Source organism: Primulina tabacum, chromosome 1 (genome assembly GCF_025594145.1).
Source record: "Primulina tabacum isolate GXHZ01 chromosome 1, ASM2559414v2, whole genome shotgun sequence".
Taxonomy (NCBI): Eukaryota; Viridiplantae; Streptophyta; class Magnoliopsida; order Lamiales; family Gesneriaceae; genus Primulina; species Primulina tabacum.
Genome location: NC_134550.1, coordinates 643,942 through 670,600, shown reverse-complemented (window position 1 = coordinate 670,600; position 26,659 = coordinate 643,942). Strand labels below are relative to the sequence as shown.

General features: G+C 35.3%; 4 protein-coding genes and 2 pseudogenes across 13 annotated transcripts; 5 read left to right on the top strand and 1 right to left on the bottom strand.

Moving 5' to 3' along the window:
• The first annotated feature begins 255 nt into the window (after positions 1-255).
• On the top strand, positions 256-2,643 carry LOC142540583 (plant UBX domain-containing protein 1-like). Its single transcript, XM_075646889.1, has 7 exons — positions 256-461; positions 1,015-1,111; positions 1,185-1,253; positions 1,379-1,446; positions 1,569-1,698; positions 1,816-1,920; positions 2,289-2,643. Exons 1-7 carry the CDS (start codon positions 384-386, stop codon positions 2,480-2,482), a joined length of 741 nt encoding a protein of 246 aa, XP_075503004.1. The 5' UTR covers positions 256-383; the 3' UTR covers positions 2,483-2,643.
• Positions 2,644-3,120: 477 nt separating this feature from the next.
• On the top strand, positions 3,121-7,518 carry LOC142539811 (glucose-6-phosphate 1-dehydrogenase, cytoplasmic isoform). 2 transcript variants are annotated; one of them, XM_075645573.1, is made up of 16 exons: positions 3,121-3,278; positions 3,865-4,086; positions 4,291-4,376; positions 4,585-4,639; positions 4,728-4,914; positions 5,090-5,247; positions 5,361-5,429; positions 5,514-5,572; positions 5,748-5,784; positions 5,999-6,070; positions 6,242-6,389; positions 6,488-6,583; positions 6,664-6,734; positions 6,798-6,913; positions 7,031-7,076; positions 7,143-7,518. In XM_075645573.1, exons 2-16 carry the CDS (start codon positions 3,916-3,918, stop codon positions 7,308-7,310), a joined length of 1,539 nt encoding a protein of 512 aa, XP_075501688.1. In that variant the 5' UTR covers positions 3,121-3,278; positions 3,865-3,915; the 3' UTR covers positions 7,311-7,518. The 2 variants fall into 2 exon arrangements, with proteins under 2 accessions (XP_075501688.1, XP_075501760.1); XM_075645645.1 differs by having other exon boundaries at positions 3,121-3,307.
• A 1,659-nt stretch (positions 7,519-9,177) lies between these two features.
• Positions 9,178-12,878, bottom strand: LOC142540012 (carbamoyl phosphate synthase small chain, chloroplastic-like). Of its 9 annotated transcripts, none has more exons than XM_075645887.1 (11): positions 12,737-12,878; positions 12,468-12,609; positions 12,174-12,306; positions 11,600-11,688; positions 11,457-11,517; positions 11,230-11,297; positions 11,011-11,139; positions 10,819-10,922; positions 10,384-10,731; positions 10,060-10,225; positions 9,178-9,606 (listed from the first exon to the last, which is right to left on the bottom strand). In XM_075645887.1, exons 2-11 carry the CDS (start codon positions 12,586-12,588, stop codon positions 9,557-9,559), a joined length of 1,269 nt encoding a protein of 422 aa, XP_075502002.1. In that variant the 5' UTR covers positions 12,589-12,609; positions 12,737-12,878; the 3' UTR covers positions 9,178-9,556. The 9 variants fall into 9 exon arrangements, with proteins under 9 accessions (XP_075502002.1, XP_075502075.1, XP_075502318.1 ...); XM_075645960.1 differs by having other exon boundaries at positions 12,468-12,606; XM_075646203.1 differs by having other exon boundaries at positions 12,752-12,878.
• A 559-nt stretch (positions 12,879-13,437) lies between these two features.
• LOC142539943 (F-box protein SKIP14-like) lies at positions 13,438-16,520 on the top strand. Its single transcript, XM_075645763.1, has 2 exons — positions 13,438-14,919; positions 15,361-16,520. Exons 1-2 carry the CDS (start codon positions 14,053-14,055, stop codon positions 15,907-15,909), a joined length of 1,416 nt encoding a protein of 471 aa, XP_075501878.1. The 5' UTR covers positions 13,438-14,052; the 3' UTR covers positions 15,910-16,520.
• On the top strand, positions 16,083-17,101 carry LOC142521121 (cytosolic Fe-S cluster assembly factor NBP35-like; annotated as a pseudogene).
• A 6,870-nt stretch (positions 17,102-23,971) lies between these two features.
• Positions 23,972-26,102, top strand: LOC142540873 (lysine histidine transporter 1-like; annotated as a pseudogene).
• Positions 26,103-26,659: the final 557 nt, after the last annotated feature.

Sequence of the window (26,659 nt, the reverse complement as noted above, 5' to 3'; positions counted from 1 at the left end):
ATTGTTTCTTGGGTTTAGGTTATATGTTTAATTCTCATTGAAGTCTTTTTTTATTCTTTTATTTTTCAATTTATTTTTTAATTTATATATCAAAATTACAGTGTAGTCTCTCACAATTTCTTATAATTATATTTTGATCCTTATTTAAATATAAATCAAATAAATTATAAAAAATATTATACAAACACGCAACGCGTGCGTCGGTACACTGGTATTTATTATCATTCCAATCTAATAGTGCCTGAGGAAACTTAAAGCAAGGGAAAGCTAAATTGAAGGCCCAGACCAAATCGTTATTGGGTTCAACAAGTATGCACTGCCCAGATAGAGTTTGACCCTGTTCATCTGCATCACGCAAACCCTTTGGAGTTTCGTATGTGGTGATGACAGTGGATTCCTCACCGCTTTCAAAACGCAGAAGATTTTTACTTTTTTCATCAATGGAATCTGAATCAGCTAAGGTGAATTAATTATTCTTAGATATCCTCTGATTTGGGATCTTGAATTTGTTGGTTTTTTGTCAGTGTTTCTGATTTTTTCGAGGTTTATTTGAGAATTTTGAATGAATGATACTGGATTTATTGTTACTTTCTTCATGTTTGTGTGTTGCTGAATGATTCTGTGTGCATTGATTGCAAAGACGGCACAAGAAGCTTCCTTTTATCGTTTGACCCAATGAGTGGAAATTTATGGTTGTAAATACCTTTTTAGCACACCAGGATTGTGATTTCATGGATTTTGAAGTATTTTGTCCGATTGAATGGGTTGCTGGACATATCTTGGTCCATAAAATATCAAAACTTAAGGTTTGGGATCTGTGATGAAGTTCCTTTCAGATGTTAGAAACCCAAAGAAATTTTTTTTACATTATGGCATGAGCTGGATGTGAGAACGTGTGAGTTACTTATTTCATTATTTGACCGCCGTTTTCTAGACATTGTTGTGAAGCTTCATGTCATTTAGCTATTCGATGTGATCTTCTAGTGTTAAGTTGTTCATATTTCGTTCACAAAGGCTAGGCTTGCACTTGCAAAAGAAAAATATGGACGAGACATCCGTGTGTTTGAAACATCAACAGCTTCTGCGATCCCTGCAAATGCTTCCAACATTGGTATGGCCCATATCAACGCATTCGCATAATTTTGAGTTCGGTGGCTATTTGATGGTTTGTTACTTTCTTTCAGAGGAGGCAGAGGACTTTTATGAGTTTACACCAGAGGACTACTACCGGATTTTGGCAACAAAGAAAGAAGGTGATATGCAAGATAATCATCTATTACATGCATGATAAATCCCTAAATTAACAGATATTCTGATTTCTGAATAGCTTGTTTAACATTCTAGTTATTTTTGTTGTGGAAACTTGAATCTGGTGCAGATAAATATTTGAAGACAAAAAAGTTACGCGATGCAGAAGAGGCTGCTCGTAAGTCAAGGATAACAAAGGTGTGGAGTTTTCTTTTATGGCAATGCCGGTCTTTTGGATTTAAGATCATTTACATTTTACTTTTATCTTTTTGATACATAAGTTATTGTCTGGTGTCCAAAGATTTGTTTATTTTCTGCAGGCAGTAATAAGGATACGGTTTCCTGATAATCATACGTTGGAGATCACATTTCATCCATCTGAGATAATTCAAAGCTTAATTGATCTTCTTAGAAAAGTCCTCGTGGATCCCCAATTGCCATTTTATCTATGTATGAATAAATTACTTCATATATTATATCCATTTGGTTTATCTCCTCATTTTATGGAGAAGCATACACACCTGGTAATCTGAAGAGACTAATTTTAAGATGTGGTTTTATCTGCAGATACAACACCTCCGAAAAAGCAAATAACAGACATGTCCCAGGATTTTTATTCTGCTGGTTTTGTACCTGGTGCAGTTGTGTATTTTGCGTGTGATGCATTAAAAGGTGTGTTTTCTGTTTAGTGTACCTTTGTCACTGCCACAATCCCAAGATAGTATCTTTCGATAATACAGTGACAACAATGATTGATCAACATCATGGGAGCATATATTTGCCCAACATGGAACACACATAATTCAATGACGATATGGTAAAAGAACCCAATGTCTCTTTGCGAAATACTAAAACGGTTTGACGGTAAAGACCCGGCACCCGGGGTAACCAGACTTTTGGTGTTTAATCTTTATTTTTGTGAAAAAAATGACAGATAATTGTATCACGCCTGAGCTCTATATTTTTCCCAAGCAATGTCTTCCTTTATGCGTCATTCAACCAGGCACCAGGACTTCATTTTCATTTTTATATTCTCGCAGGTGGTGATGATATTTCAGCGCCCGGACCCTTCCTGCTAGAGGACATCATGTCCCTGCTAGGTTTGGAATCGATATCGGAGCAAGCAGAATCTACCCAGCCTACACCCAAACTCGTCTCCACGAGCCTATCAGTTGATTCAGAACCGAAACCGGTCGACAAAAAGAAGATCAAGCCAAAGTGGTTGAAAATGTGAAATCTGTTATTTCTTGTTTTACATGGACGATCAGTGCAGATATGGTTGATAATATCCTTTGCTATGTGCTGTCCGTGGATGAATTTATTGTAATATACCTTATACTTGCAAATTACTGCTGCAATCTTTTTCATATATATAAATTATGAAACGTTTAATAATATTGCTGTTATCACCCGTTAACTTGACGATGTTTAAAGTATATCAAGTCAATAAAGAAGTTATTAAATAATACAAGTAAAAAAAAATTATATATTTTATTGAGGAGAGGAGAGGAGAGGAGAGGAGAGCAACAATTTGGGGTAAATAATGGGTATGATAGTTTGCTTTTATTTAATAGTAGTTAACACTGGGTGATAACATGTGTGATTAAAGAATGATTAACCAGCCTAATCCAGATTTGGCCCACTTGATACATGTTATCCCTCGTGCAAGCAATATATGGTTTTTGTTTTTTGGTCACGACTCAGCTAAAAAAATTATCGAAAAATCCGATTTATTAAATTATAGTTTTGTTCTTGCTAAGCATTGGGTAGCCCATAATATCCATCTCGAGTCTGATAATATTTCTCTCTTTAATAAATAAAATTGTATTTTAAAGAAGAAAAACTCACGTTGACAGACTGTGGAAGTTATTAATACACAACCTCCGTTGTTGAGCCAAATTTTGGTAGCACCAAAGAACGTGGTACAGTTCGGTTCATACTGAGAATTCCTCACATATAATATCTACAAAAAATTTAGTCTCCTACCCACATTCGATCTTCTCATTTCTGCCAAAGATCGATCAAGAAAGGTGCTTTTTGCTGTCTCTTTTACTTCTCAGTATGGCCATCCTCATAGATTCAAATTGTTGTAAATTTGTTTCCCCAAGTGCTTTTAGTTTACACTTGCTTGTTTCATTTTCTGTCACCTAATTATTTGTTGTAAAAAGAAAAAGCTATCCTAATTGCTGTTGATTTTGTTTTTCTCGATTTCGTTGATCATCTTTTTCTTTCCTTTTCTGTTTTCTTTCTGTAATTTTTGGTTTGATCTGTTGTTCTTATTGGATGCAAATAATGGTCGAATTTTTTAATTTGACTACTTGTGATCATGATCTGAACTTCCTTTGTTAATGTATTTGAGGCATATAAGTGCTTGAGTATACCATTGATTTTGGTTGGTTTTTTCTTTGGTTGGTTTTTTCTTTAAATTATGGACATCCATCAAGATGGTGTGATAGTAAAATTTATATTTATTTTTAATTTTCTTTAATGTTTTTTTGATGATAGTGATCTGAACAGTTAACAGTTTCCAAAGCTTGCTATCTTTATTCTTTTCTAGGGCAGTGAATTGTTATTTTGATCAATTGAATGTTCAACTTTCTAAATGTGCCGGTGCAGGTTAAAAGCTCTAATTCAGCATTATTTTTAGCTCCTGTGTGAATTGGGAAAATGGCTGGTGAGTGGCACTGTGAAAAAAGAACTCTTTCTAAGTATGAATCTTTTCCGAGAGAGAACGAGAATGTGTCCGAGACTGGGTGTCTTTCAATCATTGTTCTGGGTGCCTCTGGTGATCTTGCTAAAAAAAAGACATTTCCTGCACTCTTTAACCTTTACCGGCAGGTAACTGTTGGTTATGCTTATTCCATAAATATGTTTACTCTTTATATGGTTTGGTATTTTCTTTTTTGAACGAAATATGCCTTAAATCAGTGAGAGATATATTCCTTTTATCTTCACCTCAGATAGTGTAATAAAAAATATGCTGGTGTTTGGTTAAATTTTTTTCCCACTCAAGGTGATTTTGTACTTAACTGGAATATTCAGGGATTTTTGCAATCGAATGAAGTTCACATTTTTGGCTATGCAAGGACCATGATCTCTGATGGAGAATTAAGAGATCGAATTCAAGGGTATGAGTGAATGATGTCTGTATTAATTACTGAAGGAGATAATTTCTGGTTTGTTGGGATGTATACTTGGCAAGTCTGAAGCTGAAGACTGAAAATCATGCACGTTTTCGCCTGATTGGAGTTATTGATAATTCTACTATAAACATTTATTTGTCTTGTTCCTGTTTGTAAATTATTCTGCTTCGGATAAACATACCTTTTTCTATAGATATCTTCCTAGAGGAAAAGAAAGAACAGAAGACGTTTCAAACTTTCTGCAGTTGGTAAGTGGCTGCTGGTTACCACATATTTGTATTCATATCCTTGAAGTATGTATTCTTAGCACATGCGAATCTTTGTTTGACATTGTAGATTAAATACGTGAGTGGCTCTTATGATGCTCCAGAAGGCTTTCAAGCATTAGATAGAGCTATATCCGAGCACGAAATATCAAAAAACAGTACGGATGGATCATCTAGGAGGCTTTTCTATTTTGCACTTCCTCCATCTGTATATCCACCAGTCTGTAAAATGATCAAGAACTATGCCATGAATAAGTGTAAGCATATTTTAGCGTAAAGTAGTTTGATTTAGAGTGTTACTATGAATGACGTGGGCTACCTATGTGATTTGTGCTAACATCAGTACAAGTTTAGGCGACGTTTTAATATTTTGATTCATGTACAATATTAAGTACAAATTCATGTGATTCCTCAATATATTTTTATTTTCAGCTGATCTTGGTGGATGGACTCGCATAGTTGTTGAGAAGCCATTTGGAAAGGATTTGGCATCAGCCGAGGAACTGAGCTCCCAGATTGGAGAATTATTTGAGGAACCACAAATTTATCGTATTGATCATTATTTGGGAAAAGAACTGGTGCAAAATTTGGTAATTTATTACTTAAAGTATATGATGTTATTATCACCCAGTTACTCAGTGCACATATACTGTATTACCAAAAGGGAAACATTTACTTCCACTTGTCTTCTAAATCTTTGCAGCTGGTGCTTCGTTTTGCGAATCGTTTATTGTTACCTCTTTGGAATCGTGACAACATAGCTAATGTTCAGGTCAGTGTTTTAGACAAGATGTTTGGAATTTTTTGTAATCATTCCTTATTTACATAGATGACAATTTCACTTTTGTTGCTGCAGATAGTGTTTAGAGAAGATTTCGGAACTGAGGGTCGTGGTGGATATTTTGATCAGTATGGGTATGCTTTGTGATTCTGAGTGCTTTAATCACGAAATTAAATCTTGATAAATGTGTCTTTTGTTATTAGTTGCAATATGGTTGTATATTTTATGCATTATTCTTTCTGTTTGTACCCGCATCCAAAAAACGAGTAACTTGTGTTGTTGCTTCTTCTGCTCATTTGAACTTGGCAGCATTATCCGTGACATTATTCAGAACCACCTATTGCAGGTGAGTCTTGTCAATACAGATCGAATCCTTCTTGAGTACTAATTCTTTGTAAAATTCCAATTTTCTTTTCTAAATTGTTGATCTCAAATGTGCCATTGTGTTTTTCTCATGTAATAACGTCTGCCATTTTATGAAATCTCACTTGATATTGCATTTGCATTAATAAGATAGGAAAATTTTACTGGTGTGGTTGATTTTTTTAATTATTTTTAAGGTTCTTTGCCTTGTTGCCATGGAGAAACCTATTTCCATGAAGCCTGAGCATATACGAGATGAGAAAGTGAAGGTATGTAGCGGTTATTTTTTGCTCATGCAAGATGCTTTGTATTCTTCCATTATTTTGCTCGACTCCCTTAAGCTTTCTACACAAAGAAGAATCATCAAGACACTATTTTAGTTTTTTGTTCTTGAACCTCAATTTGGTGAGTCCTTTCAGTATCACTTGTCTGGAACTTAGGTTCTTCAATCTGTTGTTCCGATCAAAGATGAAGAGGTGGTGCTTGGACAATATGAAGGCTATAAGGATGATCGAACAGTTCCGGACAACTCAAATACTCCTACTTTTGCTACAGTCATTCTACATATTCACAATGAAAGATGGGAAGGTGCGGCGGAGAGTTATTGTTTGACATCTTTCACTTCTTTTGTATGATTAGAAAGTCAAAACATTAATTTGGATCTCTTGTACAATGACTCACTGTAGGCGTTCCCTTTATACTAAAGGCTGGGAAAGCTTTAAATTCAAGAAAAGCGGAGATACGGGTTCAATTCAAGGACGTTCCAGGGGACATATTTAAGTGCAAGTACTTGAACTCATACTCCCAACCGAACACCATCTTCTGCTCGTATAAGCCTGATGGAAAACTTTAATTGTTATAGGTCAAAAGCAAGGAAGGAATGAATTTGTAATTCGCCTACAACCTTCTGAGGCCATATACATGAAACTAACAGTAGGTGTAACTTGATATTGAGTTTCATGGAACCCATCATGCTTTTTGTTTTTTCTTGTCTAGGTGAAGCAGCCTGGGTTGGAAATGTCTACTGCTCAGAGCGAATTAGACTTGTCCTATAACCAGCGGTACCAAGGAGTTGTCATTCCCGAGGCTTATGAACGTCTGATACTTGACACGTATGGTTAAATAAGATGAACGCTATGAAAATTCTGAGAGAAATTGAACACCTTGTTTTAAAATTTTTTTTTTTAAATCGGTTAAATGATAACCAGGCACATGTTTATGTTTTACAGAATCAAAGGTGATCAACAGCATTTTGTCCGCAGAGACGAGCTGAAGGTAACAATAAACTAGTTCTCCTAACTTTTTGGCACCACCATATTGAGAACTCTTGTCCGTCTTCAGGCTGCTTGGGAGATTTTTACGCCCCTTCTGCATCGAGTAGATGATGGAAAGATCAAGTCCCTTCCATACAAGCCCGGGAGCAGAGGCCCCGCAGAAGCAGACGAATTGCTAGAAAAGGCAGGGTACGTGCAAACACATGGTTATATATGGATTCCCCCAACCTTGTAACCAAGTTTCCAAGCACAACCGGTGAGCATTAGATTTTGGGGTCCCTATCGGTTCACTGTGAAATGTATCTGTAATGTGTTATTATGTGTGTTTTGGCGCTTTTTACTTGTTGAATTGAGTAATATACAAAGCTCGGCGTATCTGTAGTCAAATGTAATAAAGGGTTTTCCCCCTGAAATGCAATATAATGGGAAGCTTGATGGACGCATTGTTATGTATGCTAAGTTTGCATCTTAGCATGAGTGTCACATTCATTCAAATCAAGAGCACGAGTTTTGTCACCTCAACCACCTCGAGGCTCCAACCGTCAGGTTTATTAACTTTTAAGTTGCAGGATCTCACGTAGTATCTGCAAATATCTTTCTTCTTTCGTGGGCATATTTTAAACCATTTTTGAAGATGATTTATATACACGCGTATGCGGTCAGCGAAAGGAAACTGGCAAAGCTAGGCTGGTTGTTCCACCATTCAAGTAAGACCACCGTAGAATGAATAATTGACCTCTTATATAAGTGATAATCTTAAGTATAGTTTGGTACAATGAATGGATAAGAGACAGATTGATAAATAATCCTTCTTATTTTATGTTTGGTAGTTTTTTAGAAAGCTCATGATGTGATAAATAATTTAATACAAGGATAACATATCTCTTTTATGATATGTGATAATTTTAATTTAATGATAAAAAACAGCACAAATGACTTAATTGTCCCCGATATATAAAAATCTTACACTTCTTCAAATATTTTTATTTATTTTATATATTATCAAAATAATGGTGTTTTGAACTCGAGATAATTATATAAATGATTTTTATAAATAATTAAAGTTACCTATTGTAAAAAGTCTCTGCCTTTCGACCTTAATATAAAATTAAAATTAAATAAATATTTTTATTTATTTTTATATATTATACAATATGATAATTATATAACTCGAGATAATTATATAAATGATTTTTATAAATCTCAATAAAATTATTAGTATCATTTGATTAATCTTAAAATTTGATATTTGACTTGACTCACAAAATCAAGGGCTCAATTATCATATTTATATAATATATAAAATTAAGTAAAAATAAATAAATCATGCAAATATTGTCGACGCATAAACAGATAAGAAATATGAACTCAACCAACAACTTTGAAATTAAAAATTTATTATGATAAAGTTAATTTTGTCATTACAATCTAATATATAAATTTAATCATTCTTATTAAAATCATACCAAACATTAATTATAATATCCTTAACTTATATTTATATTATATGTCACATGTTTATCCTATCATGTAGACAAACGATACCTTAATATATTCGGAATAATCGTGCCCGGCAACTCTCATCTGTCCGAGAAATGCCAAGCAAATATACCTTGATGAGTCAAGACCGTCCGTTGGAGAAAATCCCTCCCTATGTAACATCGTTTTCGCAGCAATTAATGGATATGCCAATGCGAGCAGATAATCATTCGCATCGTTTGTCACTAGTAAAACTTTATATTTATTTTAATACGCATTTCATTCAAAAAAACAAGGAAAAAGATTTCGCTTAAGAAAGCTAGTAAAAAGCAATTCAAAATTTTAGTTCAACAGTACCATCAAAATTTTATGGAATATCCCATGAATTTAATGCATCGTCGATGTCTTACCCATATATGCTTTGAAGTAAGTTCAATTCCATTTTCTCTGTAGATATCTTTCATCAAAGTTCAAAGACCTCTCAATTTACGCGAATTGTCCTCTGCACAAGAACAGCGCATGTTCCACTTTCTAATGCCAGATAGTTTATTTTCTTTAGAATGGAGCATATCTTGTTCCAGTCAACATGGAGCTTCTCTCGATATCGATCGGTAAAATGGAGCTGATTGAAGTATGGTAATCCATTACTTCTAAACATGTACCAGAGCTTGGGTTCTAATCAAGCAACAAACATGGCTCATTACAATCACATTCCATCACCAACAAATTGAATCACAAAGCAGTGCGTAAGTTCCACGTAAGACACGGTTTGAAAACTCGTGCCTAAATGAGCATCTCACTCATTTAAAGATTAACGAAAGACACTAATTTTTGCATTTAATTGTTATTTCTCGTTTCCGTGTCCAAGATATCTGAAGCACCAACTTCAGGCACAAATGTCATCTATCATCTTTCTTCACCATCAAACCAACCAACAGCCAATCAGGGCAACCGTTTAACATATCTCCATTGGCAACGGTTTCAAAATAGCGTCCGACTTTATTATACACTTGGCTTTTCTTGCTTCATAAGATATATGAATTCACCAAATACTGAGCAAGAATAAGTAAATTAGCACAAGATACATGCAAAATTGGAAAGAAAAAAAAATTCAAGGAAAAGCATTACTACAGCAGAATATATATGTCCATCAACAAACGATAACCTGGCAAAGTCAAAAAGATCAGACTCAAACAAGACATTGCCATTGATTGATCTTTTTTAAGTCATTCAAGCATCCCGGTCCCAGAAAAGGGGCAGGGGTGACGACAGATCTAAATGCACTTAGAGTGGTCATGTATAACATTTACATCATGGACAATGTAACAAATGGATTTTGTAAATCTTATAAAGGATATAAAATCTGCAGTCAGGTGTGGGATGGCATATATCAGCATGGCATATCCGTTACAAAATGATTAACAAATGATTGCTTTTAGAATTTACACAACCATCAATGCAAGCATGCATAATTTAAAATTAGTTTAAAAGAAATAAAGAAATACCAAGATCTGAATCATGGGGCCCAGGAGAAGCTTCAGGGTGGTATTGAAGCGACATAAGCTTTTGCTGAGAAAATGCGAGCCCAGCACAGCTTCCATCATTAAGATTGACATGAGTTACCACCACGCCCTCAGGAAGTGACTCAGGGTCCACGGCATAGTTGTGATTCTACAGAACACAAATACATTAGAAGATATGATGAAGCATAAATTGGTCATGGATGTGTTCCAGTCCCCCGAAAGGAAAGAGAGAGAATGCGAAAAAGAGTGAGTTCAAGGTCCAATTCACTACATAGATTCTGGAAAATATCTCGTAAGTGAACTAACCTGGGCACTAATCTCAACACGGCCATTTCGAAGATTCCGGACAGGATGATTTCCTCCATGGTGACCAAACTTCATCTTGAAGGTTTTACCCCCCAATGCTTGACCAAGCAACTGGTGACCCATGCAAATGCCAAAAACAGGAACTTTTCCAATTATTTCCTTGACGGTTTCAACAGCATAAGGAACTGCAGATGGGTCTCCTGGACCGTTACTAAAAAGGACACCATCTGGTTTCATCTTCAGGGTTTCAGATGCAGGCCATGCTGAAGGAACCACTGTGATTTGACAACCATAGGACGCTAGGCGCCTAAGTATATTATGCTTGATGCCAAAATCATATGCAACAACCTTCATTAAAAATGAACATGATCGGTGACTGTGTCATTAGAATACATTTTCTTTGAAACAAATAGGCAGTCAACACGGGAGACTAACTTGAAAAGTTTCTTGATTCTTTTGGTTGAAATCCCACTCTAGATCTGTTTTATCAACCCATTCATAAGGCTCCTTACAGGAGACACCGCTGATCAAATCCATGCCTGTATATTTGTATCATAAGCCTCGGCATATTAAATCATACAATAATTATCTGAAATCATACAATAATTCGCAAGTCAACTAAATTACCAACTATATCCCACGTTCGAGACATTTCCAGGAGTTCTTCATCAGTATAAGATTTCTCTGTACTCAAAACACCAATAAGGCTGCCATCTTGCCTCAATCTACGGGTAATTGCACGAGTGTCAACATCATCTGTAGTACAACACAAGAAAATCGTAAAAAAGAATGATGCCATACAAGGCCTATCACCAGCAACTCAACCTTGTGAAAATATTAACTAACATATTCCCATAATGTTCCTGGATGCAAAATAATCTTCGAGTGCCTCAGTACATCTCCAGTTTGAGGTGCTGAAGTTTGTTGTACATCAAACACAAAAAAACGAAACATGCAAGGTTAGAGGATAAAAAAAAACGAGTAAAAGACCCAAAAAGGATAAATGCGCATTTAAGATCAAAGCTTAGTATAAAAAAATTTCATGATTAATCAAAAGAAGTATAAGGGGCAACCTGATACTCAAACTTCTGATAATCAGTCCTCCTAGAAAGCATTTTCTTGATTCTTCATCATCTGTCAATAAAGTCCCAATTATTCAGAACAAACCATTTCAAAGCATAGTTTTGTCATGTTTTAAAACAAGATATCCACCGACCAAAATTGACACCAGTGTTGCCAATATGTGGATTAGTCATCAGAACAAATTGACCAGCATAACTGGGATCTGTAAGGATTTCTTGATACCTGCAATGTGTGAAAAACGTTATATTGCTGCAAAAATACATAACAGATGATAATTATTAATCTGTTCAAACAAAATCTCATGTCAGTTCACAAATGTTAAAAGGACGAGAAAGGGCCAGAACTGACAAATTCCCATAGCAAGAATAACCAGACATAGAAACAGCAGGGAAAAACAACTCTCCAAGACACACAGATTAAGTCAACTTTACAAGATAATGGGCAACGAATAAGAGTAACAAACAACTGAAATTACTGAGATCCTACAATTACAAAAAATTAGAAAATGTTTGAACATCGGCACAGACCAGATAAGATTTTAATTACCAAATATTATAACCAATAATATAGACAAATATTAGTATAAAACTAATCAAGAAATGATAATCGCCTGAGGCCTGTCATTGACCCTCTTCATGGTAAATAAAAACTCAGATAACCATGAATAGCAACAGCAGCAACAACACTTAAAGCACTGATATATTTACCCTGTTAATGATGTATTAAAGACGACTTCACCAACTTGGGTTCCAGAAGCACCAAACGACTTCGCCGGCCATATCGAACCATCCTCCAGCACCAGCCTTGCATCTGCCACCTTCCACGGCCTCTCCCCAGATCCTAAATGCAATTCAATAACAAATCATACTCGCTTAGTAGATATACATAATATTTACATGCATCCATAGTAAAGAAGATAATTTCACCACTCGGAATATTTTCAACGATTACTACATGAATTTCGCCCCGAAACACACACAGCATATAAAATTCATACATACCAGTAGGTGAAATTCTGGAGTTAGATAAATTAACGGAGTGGCAACTGACAGTAAAGGTTCCAACTTTTGGCGAATGCAGGAGATGAGGTTTATAGCACAACAGAAACTGAATAGCCGCCATTGCCAGTACACAATGCCTCTGCTACAAAAGTAAAAAGGGCGAGATCGATACCATGAGCACAGACACTTAGACTTCGATCACACAATATGAGCATAATTCACACTAGAACTTCCAATTTCAAACTAAAAAATACTGTACGATCAACTACCGACGAGGAGATTACTACAGATATGACGTGAGAGCGGTGTTCGACGATGTAGAGGGCCCCGGCGGCGAGAAGGCTTGGAAGACAAAACCTACAAGCAGGTGAACTAAATGGGCTGGACTCCACCCTTGGATTCAGTATTATTTTAAAGAATTATTTTATTCAAAACACAAAAAATATTACATAAATAAATATCTTTATTAAATTTTATATAAAATTATAAATAATTATATTGAGGATATTCATTGATTATTTTATAATTTGTAATTATTTTTCAGATGGTATGTGTGTTTTTTTTAAATAAAAATAATGATATAATTATATTAGATATATTTATAGTTTGCAGATACAATACGTGAATTTTTAAAATTTGAAAAACGTAGTGGTGTGTGATTGATAGTTATTGTTAAATTATAAATTTACATGTCAAATTTCAAAATTATATGAAAATTTTTATTTCAAAAAAGCAATGTTGACTATTTATTGGTGATTAGTATAATAATGTAATCATTCTAAGTCTCTAAACACTTAAAATTTAGTATAAGATAATAATTAATAGATGTTTATGATCTGATTATTTACTTTCAAATTAGCAAAGAGTAATTTTTTTTTTAATAGAAAATAAAATATTAGAGCTCGAAGAATTAGGATACTGATGAGGTTGTAGTTTATTAGACGAAATATATTTCACAACACAAAAAATAATCCCCTCTGATTTCTCCCACCACGCGTCTCTCTCTCTCTCTCTCTCTCTCTCTCGCAATCTTCTAGTTTTACTTGATCCTGTTCGGCTGTTCCCTTCCCATATTTGGTTTGGTCTCTCTGTTACAATCCCGATTTATACAGGACACTTAATGCTTACACACACGTCTATGAACAATAAAATAATTCTTCCAAAACTGCATTTTTGTGTGATCTGGAGGAGCCATTTGTTTGCTGTTATTGTAGGGAACAGGCTCAGGTTCTAATCATTGTCGCCGCATCTCTATCCGATTCAGATTTCCTTTTTAAATCTTTTCTTTATAATAACCCGGTGCTGTTCTTTTATCCGTGAGCTGTGTTTTCTATCCGCATAAGCTCTGCTTTGTTATTCATTGAACCCTTGTTTTATTTTCTCGATTTTTTCAATCCTTGCACGTGTATGTTTCTATTGTTAGCATCGGGAAGCTGGGTTATGGAAAGTTTTGATTTTTCTGCAGGTGGTTGAATTTTTGGTTTGGAGGAAAAGTGTAGCCCTTTTGCCTTTGGGGATCTTGGTGTTTTTTTTTTTTTTGTGTTTCTTTTGGATATTTTGTCTGTAGTTAATTGTTGAAGCAGCAATGGTGTTGAATCAAGAAGACAATACAGTTCTTGGCGTGAAGTTTGATAGTGGGTGTTCCAAGGAGGAATGTTCAGATGTGGTGGGAAAATTTTCTAAATCTGAGAAAGGTCATGAAGATATTGTTCATGTGTTGCCTAATGATCCCTTTGGTATGGAATTTAGCAAAGGCTTAACCGATGATGCCAACGTCATGGACTTTAATTTTAGTTTGCCTATGGATCCCTTTGGTATGAATTTTGGTATAGAGACCACAGTTTCCACTTTTCATGATTGGATAGAGGATTTTGGCTTAAAAACTCGTCCCCTTGAGATCAAAGGAGAGGGTAATGAGGATGATGATGAAAAAATCGGGGAGCTTAATTTAGTGTGGGCAAGCTCTTTGCAATTTGAACTAGAGGAAGGAGAGAACGAGAATGTTGATGGGAATGAAACTGATTTGGGAATCCACGCCATGGATGAGTCAACATTTGATAAATGCCATCTGATGGTTGGCAATGCAAAGGAATTGATGTGTTTTGGTTTTGAAAAGTATCAGAAAGAGCATGTGAAAATTTCTTGTACTGAAGCTGAGGCAGGTGCTCCACCAGATGCTTTGTTCTTCGCCCTTGGTTATCTTGGTGTTTGGGACCTTCTCTCTGTTGAAAGGGTTTGCAAATCTTTGCGTGATGCAGTCCAGGATGACCCTCTTCTTTGGAGGAAAATTCAAATAGATTATCCATTGAGTCTTAAGATCTTCGACGATGTTCTTCTTCGATTAACAAATAGAGCACAAGGTTCTCTTCACAGCTTGAGCCTTATTAATTGCAAAGAGATAACAAATATTGGTCTTAAGCATATACTTGAAAGCAATTTGAGATTGACAAAGGTCAGTTTATTGCACCTGGGATATGTATTCCCGCTTTCTTTTGTTACCAACCATGTGACCTATTGTTTAGAAGACAGTGAGTCGGCTATTTATATTGATTATTTGGACCATTTTCTGTCAAACTATTATCGGGGATCTCATAAGTTCCATCATCTCATTTTAACAAAACAATTTTTATTTAACATCATGATGGCATATGTATATTGATGGCTAAGAAGTGGCGGTGTTGATACTCATCGTGACTTGAATTTATTATAGTTTTCTTCCCAAACTATTCTGTATCTCTGGGAGATTGTACAATATGTTATTGCCACTAATCAAATTTCTGATCTGAGAGTATCCATTTGGAGTTTTTCTCTGACATCTCGTTTCATTTTATCATCCATGTTTTATTGTCAGTAAATGTCACCTGACATGTATCTTTTCGCGTTGCTTCTACAGTTAAGTGTGCGTGGATGCACCAATCTCAATGTTGACTTAATGTTGCAAGATTTAAGGATCTTCAATTCACTTGGCATGCCGGGTATTAAGCATCTCAGAATCAGTGATCATTCTGGTATAATGAATCATCACTTAAAAGAATTCAAGCTTTTGTTAGGGGTGGAAAATGAAAAAATGGCCGGAAGCTATAAACCAAGATTATTCCGTGAAGGAGAGAGATATCTCTCATTAGATGATGAACGTGCAATTGACATAGAACTGTGCCCAAGATGCCATCAAGTGAGACAAGTCTATGATTGCCCGTTAAAGAGTTGCCAAGCTAAGATCGACTCCACGCAAGCTTGCAAAGCTTGCATAGCATGTGTTGATCGTTGTATTAAATGTGGATGCTGCTTGGATAATACAGATTATGAAGAGACATTTTACCTGGATTTAATTTGTTTGGACTGTTTGACCCAACTTTTAGATTGCCAGGGTAGAATGAGGTTATTGCCAACACACACTTACTTCGATCGAAAGACAGGTTACCATATTGTCTTCTGTGGCTGAATAAACTCTCTCGGGGTTATTCTCGCAGGTGGTTGAATTCTAATTCAGCCTGGGCTTTGTACCCAATGATATGGCACTCAATGAATCAGTACAACTTTGTGTAACCATTTGTTCCAACACTTTGCATGAAAGTTTTCACATCAAATTGGAAAGCGTAGGTTTGTTGAGATAGGATGGCTTACATGCAAATTAAGGTGGTGTTGGATTGGGTATTTGGCGAACTTCCGCTTAAGCACATGCTTATGTATGGTTACATTGAGTCGCTTAAACTGGAAAGTGAGTGGCCAAGTATGGAGGAAATTGAATGGCCATTGTTGTGACAATGCGTGAAAGTTTGTTTGAAGGTGTTTGGGCTTGAGCTCATGCTGCAAAAAAGTTACTGGTACTGGAAGTGTACCACCCTTTTTATGTCGTGTATTTGACTCAGTAAATACAATCTTGTCATGTGGTTGTCGCTCTCAACTAGTTTGTGATAAAACGACTCAGGATGACGACGAGTCTTGTCGTCGTCGAGGTGATTAGACAGCAAATCGATATCAGGTAGGTCTTCTTGATATTGATATTTGTGGTCCAAGCACCCCGAAGATGCTCGGTCTTGAAGGGTAACAGATTCATCAGAGTAACCTTGGTTGGTCTCCTGTTTATGTTGAGTCTAACCTTGGGGTCATGCCTGTCGGTTTCATGCTCCCCGACCCTGATGAGGCTGTCGTATGGAGAAGGCCGCGAAAAAATGGACTCATAAAGCAATTCCTGAAGGATCTGTACTGGGGTGAGCTTGATTTTCTTGTAGTTGATGCGCCACCTGGGACCTCAGATGAGCATATTTCGTTGTCCATTTCCTCGAGGCAACTGGAATAGATGGTGCTATTGTAGTGACCACTCCACAACAGGTATCTCTTATGGAGTTGAGGAAAGAAGTCAGCTTCTTCAGAAAAGTCGAGTTACCAATTCTTGGAGTCCTGGAGAATGAGTTGTTTGTGTAAACCATTGTTGGATTTCAGATTCGTGAGTCGACAGATGCTGGAGAGCAACAAGACATGACTGAGTGGGCTATTATGTACACTTGAAGGAGAAGGCACCAGAAATGCTGAACTTGTTTGCACCCAGTGAAGTTTTCGACAGCAGTGCTGGTGGTGGCGCAGAGATTTGTCGAGATATGGGGGTTCCCTTTTTACTAGTAAAGTTTGTTTGATTGTATTTTTTGAAAAATTATTTAGTGAAGAAGATTTAGCTACGAAACTAAATTTAACATTGACAATTAAGTTGGTGAGCATAGAACTGGGATCGATGTTACAACGAACAATTTTTTTTTATATAATTATTTGTATAGTGTAGGATCTTAAATCTGAATGAATCAAAACACCGATGCTCCGTCCAACACCATGATTCGAAGCTTAGGACAAAGTGGAGACCTAATCTAAAAAAAAAAAAAAAATCTGAATGAAGACTAGAGTAGAAGGATCGTGTTACTTTCATTTCATCACTACAAAGTATAAAAGCTGTTTTTTCACGTACCCTTGGGCTTCAATATCGCAGCTAAAAATGATAACCATACTTTGCATGCAGGAGGTAACTTGTGAATTAAATTACTTTTTTAAAATGATAGCTGAACAATATTGTCTGACTACTGAGATTAAACATTGATGTGAATTAAATTACTTTTAAAAATGGTAAGAACGAAGCAAATAACAAAAACGTGTTTCCCTTTTTTCGGTTGTCTCAATTATACATGTTTCGCTATTTTACTCTCTCGCGGAGAAAAGTCAACAACAAAAACGTTGTTTTCCGGCTATAAGCAAATTGTTGAAAAATATATTTAAAATGTGTGTATTGAATATTTGAATGTTGAATATTTGAATGTTGAAAATAGGAGTTGTAAATATTGAAAATTAGTGTGTGATGATGTAGGTAATGATGTATTTTATTTTTGGATTATTTGTAAAGATTTCCTATAAATAGATATCTCATTTGTGAAGAAAATCACAATTGAGTAGAGAGAAAAATATTATAAAAGTGTGTAGTTTGGTAAATTTTGAGAGTTTGAGATTTTTACTTTTTACCATAAATTTTTATTTTTCACAACACGTTATCAGCACGAAGCTCTAAAAGTCCTCCATCATTTTCCAAGCTCCAAACAGAAGAAAAAGGTAACAAAAGTAATAATATTTATTTTACTGTTATTTATTTATTGTGTATATATTTAATATATAATATAATGTTATTATTAATAATAAAAATAAAATTTTCAAAAACTTGTTATAAATCCTGAGAGGATGTTAAGACGACATCCCACACTCCCGGTAAGGGACACGACAAATATAAAAACCTATAAGATTTTTAAATAAAATATCTTATGACACATCATTATAATAATATGATATGATATACATAATTATTTAAATATGTCTAATATTATATACACCATATTATTACCATAAAATTATACAAATACATACCTTTATTTTTTTTATACACCAACGGTCATAAACGGTAACAAAACGGCTAGTTTTTGCCCTATAAATATGATATCATAAACACATTCAATCACTCCAACTTTCTCTTCTTCTCTAAAAATTATTCTTCACTAAATTTTTGAAGAAAAAAGTAGATGGCTTTCTCAAGGTTATTTTTAATTATTTTGGTTATCATACTCACGAGTCTTTTATTTATCGGAGAATATCCTCCTCGTGTGTTTTCTTTATTTTTACAAATGCTTGTACTTGTTTATCCATTACTTTGTATTGCAATATTCATTAACTAATAAAATGCATCGTAATTTTTTTAGTACCACCATGTCAAATTTGACAAAACTCGAATTTGTTGCGCTCGACATCACGGGAAAAAATTATATGTCATGGACTCTCGATGTAGAAATGCATCTTGAGTCATTGGGTCTAAGTGAGACAATAAAAGAAAATGGCATATCGACATCACAAGGAAAGGCAAAAGCCATTATATTTTTGCGTCGACATCTCGACGAGAGATTGAAATGTGAATATTTAATTGAAAAGATCACATGGCTTTGTGGAAAGGATTGAAAGAAAGATTTGAACATATAAGGGAAGTTACACTTCCGACCGCCCGTGATGAATGGAATATGTTAAGATTCCAAAATTTTAAGAAAGTCAGTGATTATAATTCAGCGATGTATCGAATAATCTCGCAGCTAAAATTTTGTGGACATGAGGTCACAGAATCGGAAATGCTTGAAAAAACATTTTCCACGTTTCATGCATCAAATATTACTCTACAGCAACAATATAGAGTACGTGGATTTGCGAGATATTCTGAACTCATCGCCTGTCTTCTTGTGGCGGAAAAAAACAACGAGCTATTAATGAGAAATCATCAGTCCCGACCCACTGGATCAACAGCATTTCCAGAAGTAAATGATGTAAGTAAAAATGAATTTAAACCTAGAAACCAAAATCAAATTCAAAGACAAGGTTTTGGTCAAGGTCGAGGTCGAGGTCGTGGACGTGGACGTGGAATTGGCCGTGGTCGTGGTCGAGGCCGTGGTTTTGAAAACAATAGAGATAGTTATTTTTATAATTCATCTCAAAAGAGCGTACCAAACCATCCACAGAAAAGGCATCATGAGAATACAAGTGTTAATGAGAATCACTCAAAAAGATATGAAAGTTCTTGTTTCAGATGTGGTACTCCAGGACATTGGTCCAAAATTTGTCGAGCCCCTGAACACCTTTGTAAACTTTATAAAGAATCATTAAAGGGGAAAGAAAAGGAGACCAACTTCACTGAACGCAGTGACCATTTGAGTGATTCAACTCATTTTGATGCTTGTGATTTTATGAATGATTTCTCTGGAAATGATCAATATGTTGGTGGGATAGAAACGAACAATATTGATTCTGCAGATTTTCTCAATGATTTCTTTGAAAATGAACAATATAGTGGTAGAATATAAATGTACAATAATTTATTTTTCATGTATCCATATAATGTTTTATTGTATAATTATGATATGTGTTATATTTAAATATATATTGTCAGTAATTTTATTTCATTGCATATTTTTTTGAAGTTCAAAAAATGGAAAATACTATGAGCAAAGCTGAAGTTTGCATACCCGATAGTGGTACAACGCACACTATCCTCCGAGATAATAGATATTTCTTGGAACTAAAACCAACAAAAACAACGGTGAATACAATATTAGGTCCTGTAGACTTGATTAAAGGATGTGGTAAAGCACAATTTTTGTTACCTAATGGTACAAAATTTTTGATCAATGATGCTTTATATTCACCACAATCGAAAAGAAATTTGTTGAGTTTTAATGATATATATTCCCATGGGTATGATACTCAAACAATGAATGAAGGGAATAAGAAATATATGTGTCTTATCACATATAAATCAGGAAAGAAATATGTGATTGAAAAACTACCAATGCTCCATACTGGATTGCATTATACACATATAAGTCCGATTGAATCAAACATGGTAGTTGATAATTCTTCAATATTAACCAATTGGCATGATCGATTGGGACATCCTGCTTCAACAATGATGCGAAGAATTATAGAAAATACACATGGTCATCCGCTGAAAGACCAGAAGATCTTTCAGAATAGTAAGTTTCAATGTAAAGCATGTTCTCTTGGAAAACTTATTATAAGACCATCACCAGCCAAAATCCAAACTGAATCACCAATGTTTCTTGAACGTATTCAGGGTGATATTTGTGGACCAATCCATCCACCATGTGGACCATTCAGATACTTTATGGTATTGATTGATGTCTCCAGCAGATGGTCACATGTATGTTTATTGTCAACTCGAAATGTTGCATTTGCAAGATTACTTGCTCAAATAATAAAATTGAGGAATCAATTTCCCGATTATACAATCAAGAAAATTAGACTTGATAATGCTGGTGAATTTACTTCCCAAACTTTCAATGATTATTGTATGTCTATGGGAATCATTGTTGAGCATCCTGTTGCTCATGTACATACACAGAATGGATTGGCTGAATCATTGATTAAACATCTGCAAATGATTGCTAGACCAATGATTATGAAAACAAAGCTCCCTATTTCTATATGGGGACATGCAATTTTATACACTGCTTCATTAATTCGCATCAGACCAAGTGCATATCATAAATACTTCCCATTGCAGCTTGCATTTGGTAAAGAACCAGACATTTCTCATCTGAGAATTTTTGGATGTATGGTGTATGTGCCTATTGCACCACCGCAACGAAAGAAAATAGGACCTCAAAGAAAGGTTGGAATTTATATCGGTTATGATAGTCCATCAATCATCCGGTATCTTGAACCTCAGACAGGCGACGTGTTCACAGCACGTTTTGCTGATTGTCATTTTAATGAGAAAATCTTCCCAATGTTAGGGGGAGAACAGAAACATACCGAAAAAGAAATTACATGGCATGTATCATCATTGTTACATCTGGATCCAAGAACAAAACAATGTGAAAAAGATGTACAACAAATTGTACACTTGCAAAGAATAGTCTATCAAATACCAGATGCATTTGCTGACACAAAAGGGGTAACTAAATCATATATACATGCTGCAAATGCCCCTGCTCGAATTGAAATTCCAAAGAAACAAATTGAAGATACTCATGATGTCATTAAACGCCTGAAGCGTGGTGGAAGGCCAGTCGGTTCCAAGGATAAAAATCCTCGAAAAAGAAAATTTATAGAGAAACACGATGATCACAAAATAAAGAATGATGTTCCTGAAGAAACACATGATGATCACAAAATAGAGAATGGTGTTCCTGAATAAACACATTATGATGAAAATATTCTGTCAGAACCACAAACTGACGAGAATCATGAAATCTCTATCAATTACATTAATACTGGAAAAATATGGAATCGAAAAGATATAGAAGAAATTGATGATATATTTTCTTATAATGTGGCAATCGACATCATAAATGATAATGAAGATCATGAACCAAAATCTTTTGGTGAATGTAAAAATTGGCAGGATTGGATAAAATGGAAAGAAGCCATCCAGGTTGAATTGGATTCGCTAAATAAACGTAATGTTTTTGGACCTATAGTCCTTACACCTGAAGGTGTAAAACCTGTTGGATACAAATGGGTTTTTATTCGAAAACGAAATGAGAAAAATGAAATAGTGAGATATAAAGCTCGACTTGTTGCACAAGGTTTTTCTCAAAGGCCTGAAATTGATTATGAAGAAACGTATTCTCCCGTGATGGATGCAATTACGTTTCGGTATTTGATTAGCTTGGCAGTATCTGAAAATTTAGAAATGCGTCTTATGGATCACTTGATAGTAATATATATATGAAAATCCCTGAAGGATTTAAGATGCCTGAAGCACAAAGTTCAAAACCCAGAGAATGTTATTCTGTGAAATTACAAAGATCATTATATGGGTTAAAGCAATCTGGTCGAATGTGGTATAATCGACTAAATGATCACTTGATGAAAAAGGGATATGTAAATAATTCAATAAGCCCTTGTGTTTTCATTAAGAAAATAACATCCGGATGCGTAATTATTGCTGTATATGTTGATGATTTAAACATCATTGGAACGAATAAGGAAATTCAAGAAGTTGTGTCATACTTGAAGGAAGAATTTGAAATGAAGGATCTTGGAAAAACCAAGTATTGTCTGGGTTTACAAATTGAACAAAAAGAATGTGGAATGTTTGTTCACCAGACAAATTATACAGAAAAGATCCTTAAACGTTTTAATATGGATAAATCAAATCCTTTAAGTACTCCAATGGTTGTTAGATCATTAAACATAGAAAATGATCCATTTCGACCATGTGAAGAAGATGAAGATATTCTTGGTCCAGAAATACCATATCTAAGTGCCATCGGTGCCCTTATGTATCTAACAAATTGTACAAGGCCTGATATATCTTTTGCCGTAAATTTGTTGGCAAGATTTAGCACATATCCAACAAAGAGACACTGGAACGGAATTAAACATATATTCCGTTATCTACGATGAACTGACAGACTTGGGACTTTTGTATTCAAAAGATGCTAATCCAAGTATAATTGGTTATGCCGATGCTGGATACTTATCCGATCCACACAAGGCACGTTCCCAAACTGGATATGTTTTTACTCGTGGAGGCACTGCAATTTCTTGGCGTTCACAGAAACAAACGCTCGTAACAACTTCATCAAATCATGCCGAGATTATTGCACTACATGAAGCAAGTCGTGAATGTGTGTGGTTTAAATCAATGACCCAACATATCCAAATCTCATGCGGATTATCATTCGACGAGAAGCCTGTGATATTATATGAAGATAATGCTGCATGTGTTGCTCAAATGAAAGAAGGATACATAAAAAGCGACAGAACTAAACATATTCCTCCTAAGTTCTTCGCATTCACCAAGGAGCTTGAGAAGAATAAATGTATTGATGTTCGTCACATTCAATCAAGTGAAAATTCATCAGATCTCTTCACAAAGGCGCTTCCTACGTCAATATTCAGAAAGCATATATATAATATTGGGATGCGCAATCTACGAAATTTGTGAAGAATTGTTCATGTCAACATGAGGTGGAGTTTACGTGACTGCACTCTTTTTCCCTTGCTATGGTTTTATTCCACTGGGTTTTTCCTAGTAAGGTTTTTAACGAGGCAGTATAAAAACACGTAATGAAAACAATCATTATGATCATCATCACAAGGGGGAGTGTTGAAAAATATATTTAAAATGTGTGTATTGAATATTTGAATGTTGAATATTTGAATGTTGAAAATAAGAGTTGTAAATATTGAAAATTAGTGTGTGATGATGTAGGTAATGATGTATTTTATTTTTGGATTATTTGTAAAGATTTCCTATAAATAGATCTCTCATTTGTGAAGAAAATCACAATTGAGTAGAGAGAAAAATATTATAAAGTGTGTAGTTTGGTAAATTTTGAGAGTTTGAGATTTTTACTTTTTACCATAAATTTTTACTTTTCACAACACAAATAGGATATATAACGCGACGAGGCTTCGACAATTTCGATAGTTGGAAAATAAATAATTAAGGTTTGGAGTTTATTAAATCCTTAGTTAAGTCGTCATCGATCATCAGCTCGCTTGCTTGCAGGATATGGGAACTCAACATCAGAGAAAAGCCGATTCCAAACGAATTGTGGCCAAGTTAGTAATATGAAAATTATGTAAAAGGTGGATATCCACCGGGACAGAGGAAGAGAAGGCGATCGAGGCCTGGCTGCCAATCACTTCTTCAAGAAATGCAAAATGGTGGTATTCAGTTTTCCACAACGTCACAGCCATGGTTGGAGCTGGAGTCCTCGGTCTCCCTTATGCCATGTCCCAACTAGGATGGTACATTTTAATCTATTCAAGTTGATATTTGTGGTTGAAATCCAAAAAATTATGAATTTTTTCTTGGAATTTTCAGGGGCTCTGGAGTCACAGTAATGGTCATATCTTGTATCATCACCCTGTACACACTGCAAATGGTTGAAATGCATGAAATGATGCCTGGAAAACGTTTTGACAGATACCACGTCCTTGAGCAACATGCTTTTGGCGAAAAGCTTGGCCTGTGGATTGTGGTGCCTCAACAGTTAGTTGTCGAAGTTGGAGTTGACATAGTATATATGGTTACTAGAGGCAAATCTCTTAAGAAATTCCACGATACATGCAAAAATATTAAACTGAACTATTTTATCATGATCTATGCTTCTGTCCACTTCGTACTCTCCCATCTTCCCAACTTTAATTCCATCTCTGGTGTGTCCCTTGCGGCAGCAGTCATGTCCTTAAGGTACACAAAACGCACATATATATAATTCTTGTTCACCACGTTTTCAAGAAATATAATAACGGTCTATTGTCATTCGAAGTTACTCTACAATACATTGGGGAGCCTCAGCGGACAAGGGAGTAAAACCTGATGTGCAATATGGATATAGATCTTCAACTACAGGTGGTACCTTTTTGGCTTCTTTGGTGCCTGGGGGACGTGGCTTTCGCCTATGCCGGTCATAATGTGGTGGTTGGAAATTCAAGCCACTATTCCATCGACACCAGAAAAGCCCTCAAGTACATATGTGGAGGGGAATTCTTGTTGCCTATATCGTGGTTTGCCCTTTTTGTTGCTTCCCAGTCGCTTTTATTAGATTTTGGATGTTCGGGGAACTCAGTAGACGACATATTCTGATCACCTTGAATAACCTGTTTGGCTTATTGCCTTGGCTAACATGTTTGTTGTAGTTCATGTTATTGGAAGCTATCAGGTGAGTATAATTTTATATTCTCTGTGTTCGATCCCATTGAGCCACACAATGAAACATGTATTGACTCCGATTGATTTGGACAAATGCCATGCCAGTTTTTGACATGATAGAAACTGCGCTCGTAAAGAAACTAAGGTTCAAGCCTACTTGGTATCTGCGGTTTATTTCAAGAAATACTTATGTTGGTTAGTAAACTTCTTTACGCTTCTTCTTTCAGATACTTGCGTAGTTTTCAACATATAAAGTTTCTAGCTTTAATGGATTTTTGTCTGATTTCAGTATTTACCATGTTTGTTGGCATGACCTTACCTTTCTTCGGTGGTTTTCTTGAATATTCGGGAGGATTTGCTTTCGCGCCAACCACGTACTTTGTGAGCAGATTTTGACTGTTGCATAATGTAAATTTTTATCTGTGTATCTTTGAAAGAATAAGTAACACCCACATTTTTCTTCGCTTCCTCATGTGGTTTGCCATCTATAAACCAAAAAAAAATCAGCTTGTCTTTGTTCACTATTTGGGTAAGTTGAATAATGATATTGCTCTATATTATTTATTGTTGGAACTACTTAGCAAGCAAATTGTTTTTTCTTTTGATTTTTGGTGGGTAAATTTCAGATTTGCATAATTCTTGGCGTTCTTTTGATGGTTATAGCACCTATTGGAGGGCTAAGGCAGATTATAGTGCAGGCAAAAACCTACGAATTCTACTCATAAGCCTGCAGAGATGAGAAAAGTTGTCCTGGTTTCCTTGTAAGAAGTAGAAAGGAACGAACGGTGTCTGGGGTTTTCGATTATGGTCGGTTAGCGAGTTTGTATCGACTATTCATTAAAGGGATTCTGAGTTCCATGAAGGGAATCCAGGCCGAGAAACCAGACAAGGAACCCTTTTGCCTACAATTCAAGATTTCTGTTTGCAGTTGATAATCCGTGTGTAAACATGTTTACCAGCACGTTGTATTGTATTTGTGTTTTGCAATGCTACATCAAAACCAAATTCCTAAAAGATCAAATATAAGAAAAGAATATCAATATTTTATTTTGTTGGAGTGAATATATGGATGATCAAGCTGGAATGAAGTCTATGAACTACATGATCCCAAAATTAGTGGAAACAGAAGAAGTGGGGAGTATTATAGTAGAAGTGTTTTATATTTGCAAGTGTTATCTAAAGAGCTATCAAATTTGCAAACCAATAGTCAGTCTATCCAATCCAAAATTTAAACTGGTTCTGCAAGAAGCAACAAGATAATTGAGATAATGCCACAATTAACATGTTATGAATCGAGCTTTAACTTCAATTCGATTATCTATATCGATACCTATAAAAGTGTGGATAATAGAAAAGTTTTCCCATTGTGAACGGACATTATTACCCTTCACATGTTTATTATTTTCATTATTAGCTAACATATGTGGTAATTTCGCATTTAGTCTATTAATTATACATTGTGAATGGACATTATTACCTTCACATGTTTATT

Bases quoted from the DNA above. Each gene is read 5' to 3' on its own strand.
- LOC142540583 (XM_075646889.1), top strand. From the start codon at position 384: ATGACAGTGGATTCCTCACCGCTTTCAAAACGCAGAAGATTTTTACTT. The intron at 462-1,014 runs GTGAATTAATTA...TCGTTCACAAAG, and splicing joins TGGAATCTGAATCAGCTAAG to GCTAGGCTTGCACTTGCAAA. The intron at 1,254-1,378 runs GTGATATGCAAG...AATCTGGTGCAG, and splicing joins TTTGGCAACAAAGAAAGAAG to ATAAATATTTGAAGACAAAA.
- LOC142539811 (XM_075645573.1), top strand. From the start codon at position 3,916: ATGGCTGGTGAGTGGCACTGTGAAAAAAGAACTCTTTCTAAGTATGAA. The intron at 4,377-4,584 runs GTATGAGTGAAT...CTTTTTCTATAG, and splicing joins TTAAGAGATCGAATTCAAGG to ATATCTTCCTAGAGGAAAAG. The intron at 4,640-4,727 runs GTAAGTGGCTGC...TTGACATTGTAG, and splicing joins TTTCAAACTTTCTGCAGTTG to ATTAAATACGTGAGTGGCTC.
- LOC142540012 (XM_075645887.1), bottom strand. From the start codon at position 12,588: ATGGCGGCTATTCAGTTTCTGTTGTGCTATAAACCTCATCTCCTGCAT. The intron at 10,732-10,818 runs GTTAGTCTCCCG...TTTTTAATGAAG, and splicing joins AGAATCAAGAAACTTTTCAA to GTTGTTGCATATGATTTTGG. The intron at 10,226-10,383 runs GTTAGTTCACTT...TGTGTTCTGTAG, and splicing joins GTGTTGAGATTAGTGCCCAG to AATCACAACTATGCCGTGGA.
- LOC142539943 (XM_075645763.1), top strand. From the start codon at position 14,053: ATGGTGTTGAATCAAGAAGACAATACAGTTCTTGGCGTGAAGTTTGAT. The intron at 14,920-15,360 runs GTCAGTTTATTG...TTGCTTCTACAG, and splicing joins GCAATTTGAGATTGACAAAG to TTAAGTGTGCGTGGATGCAC.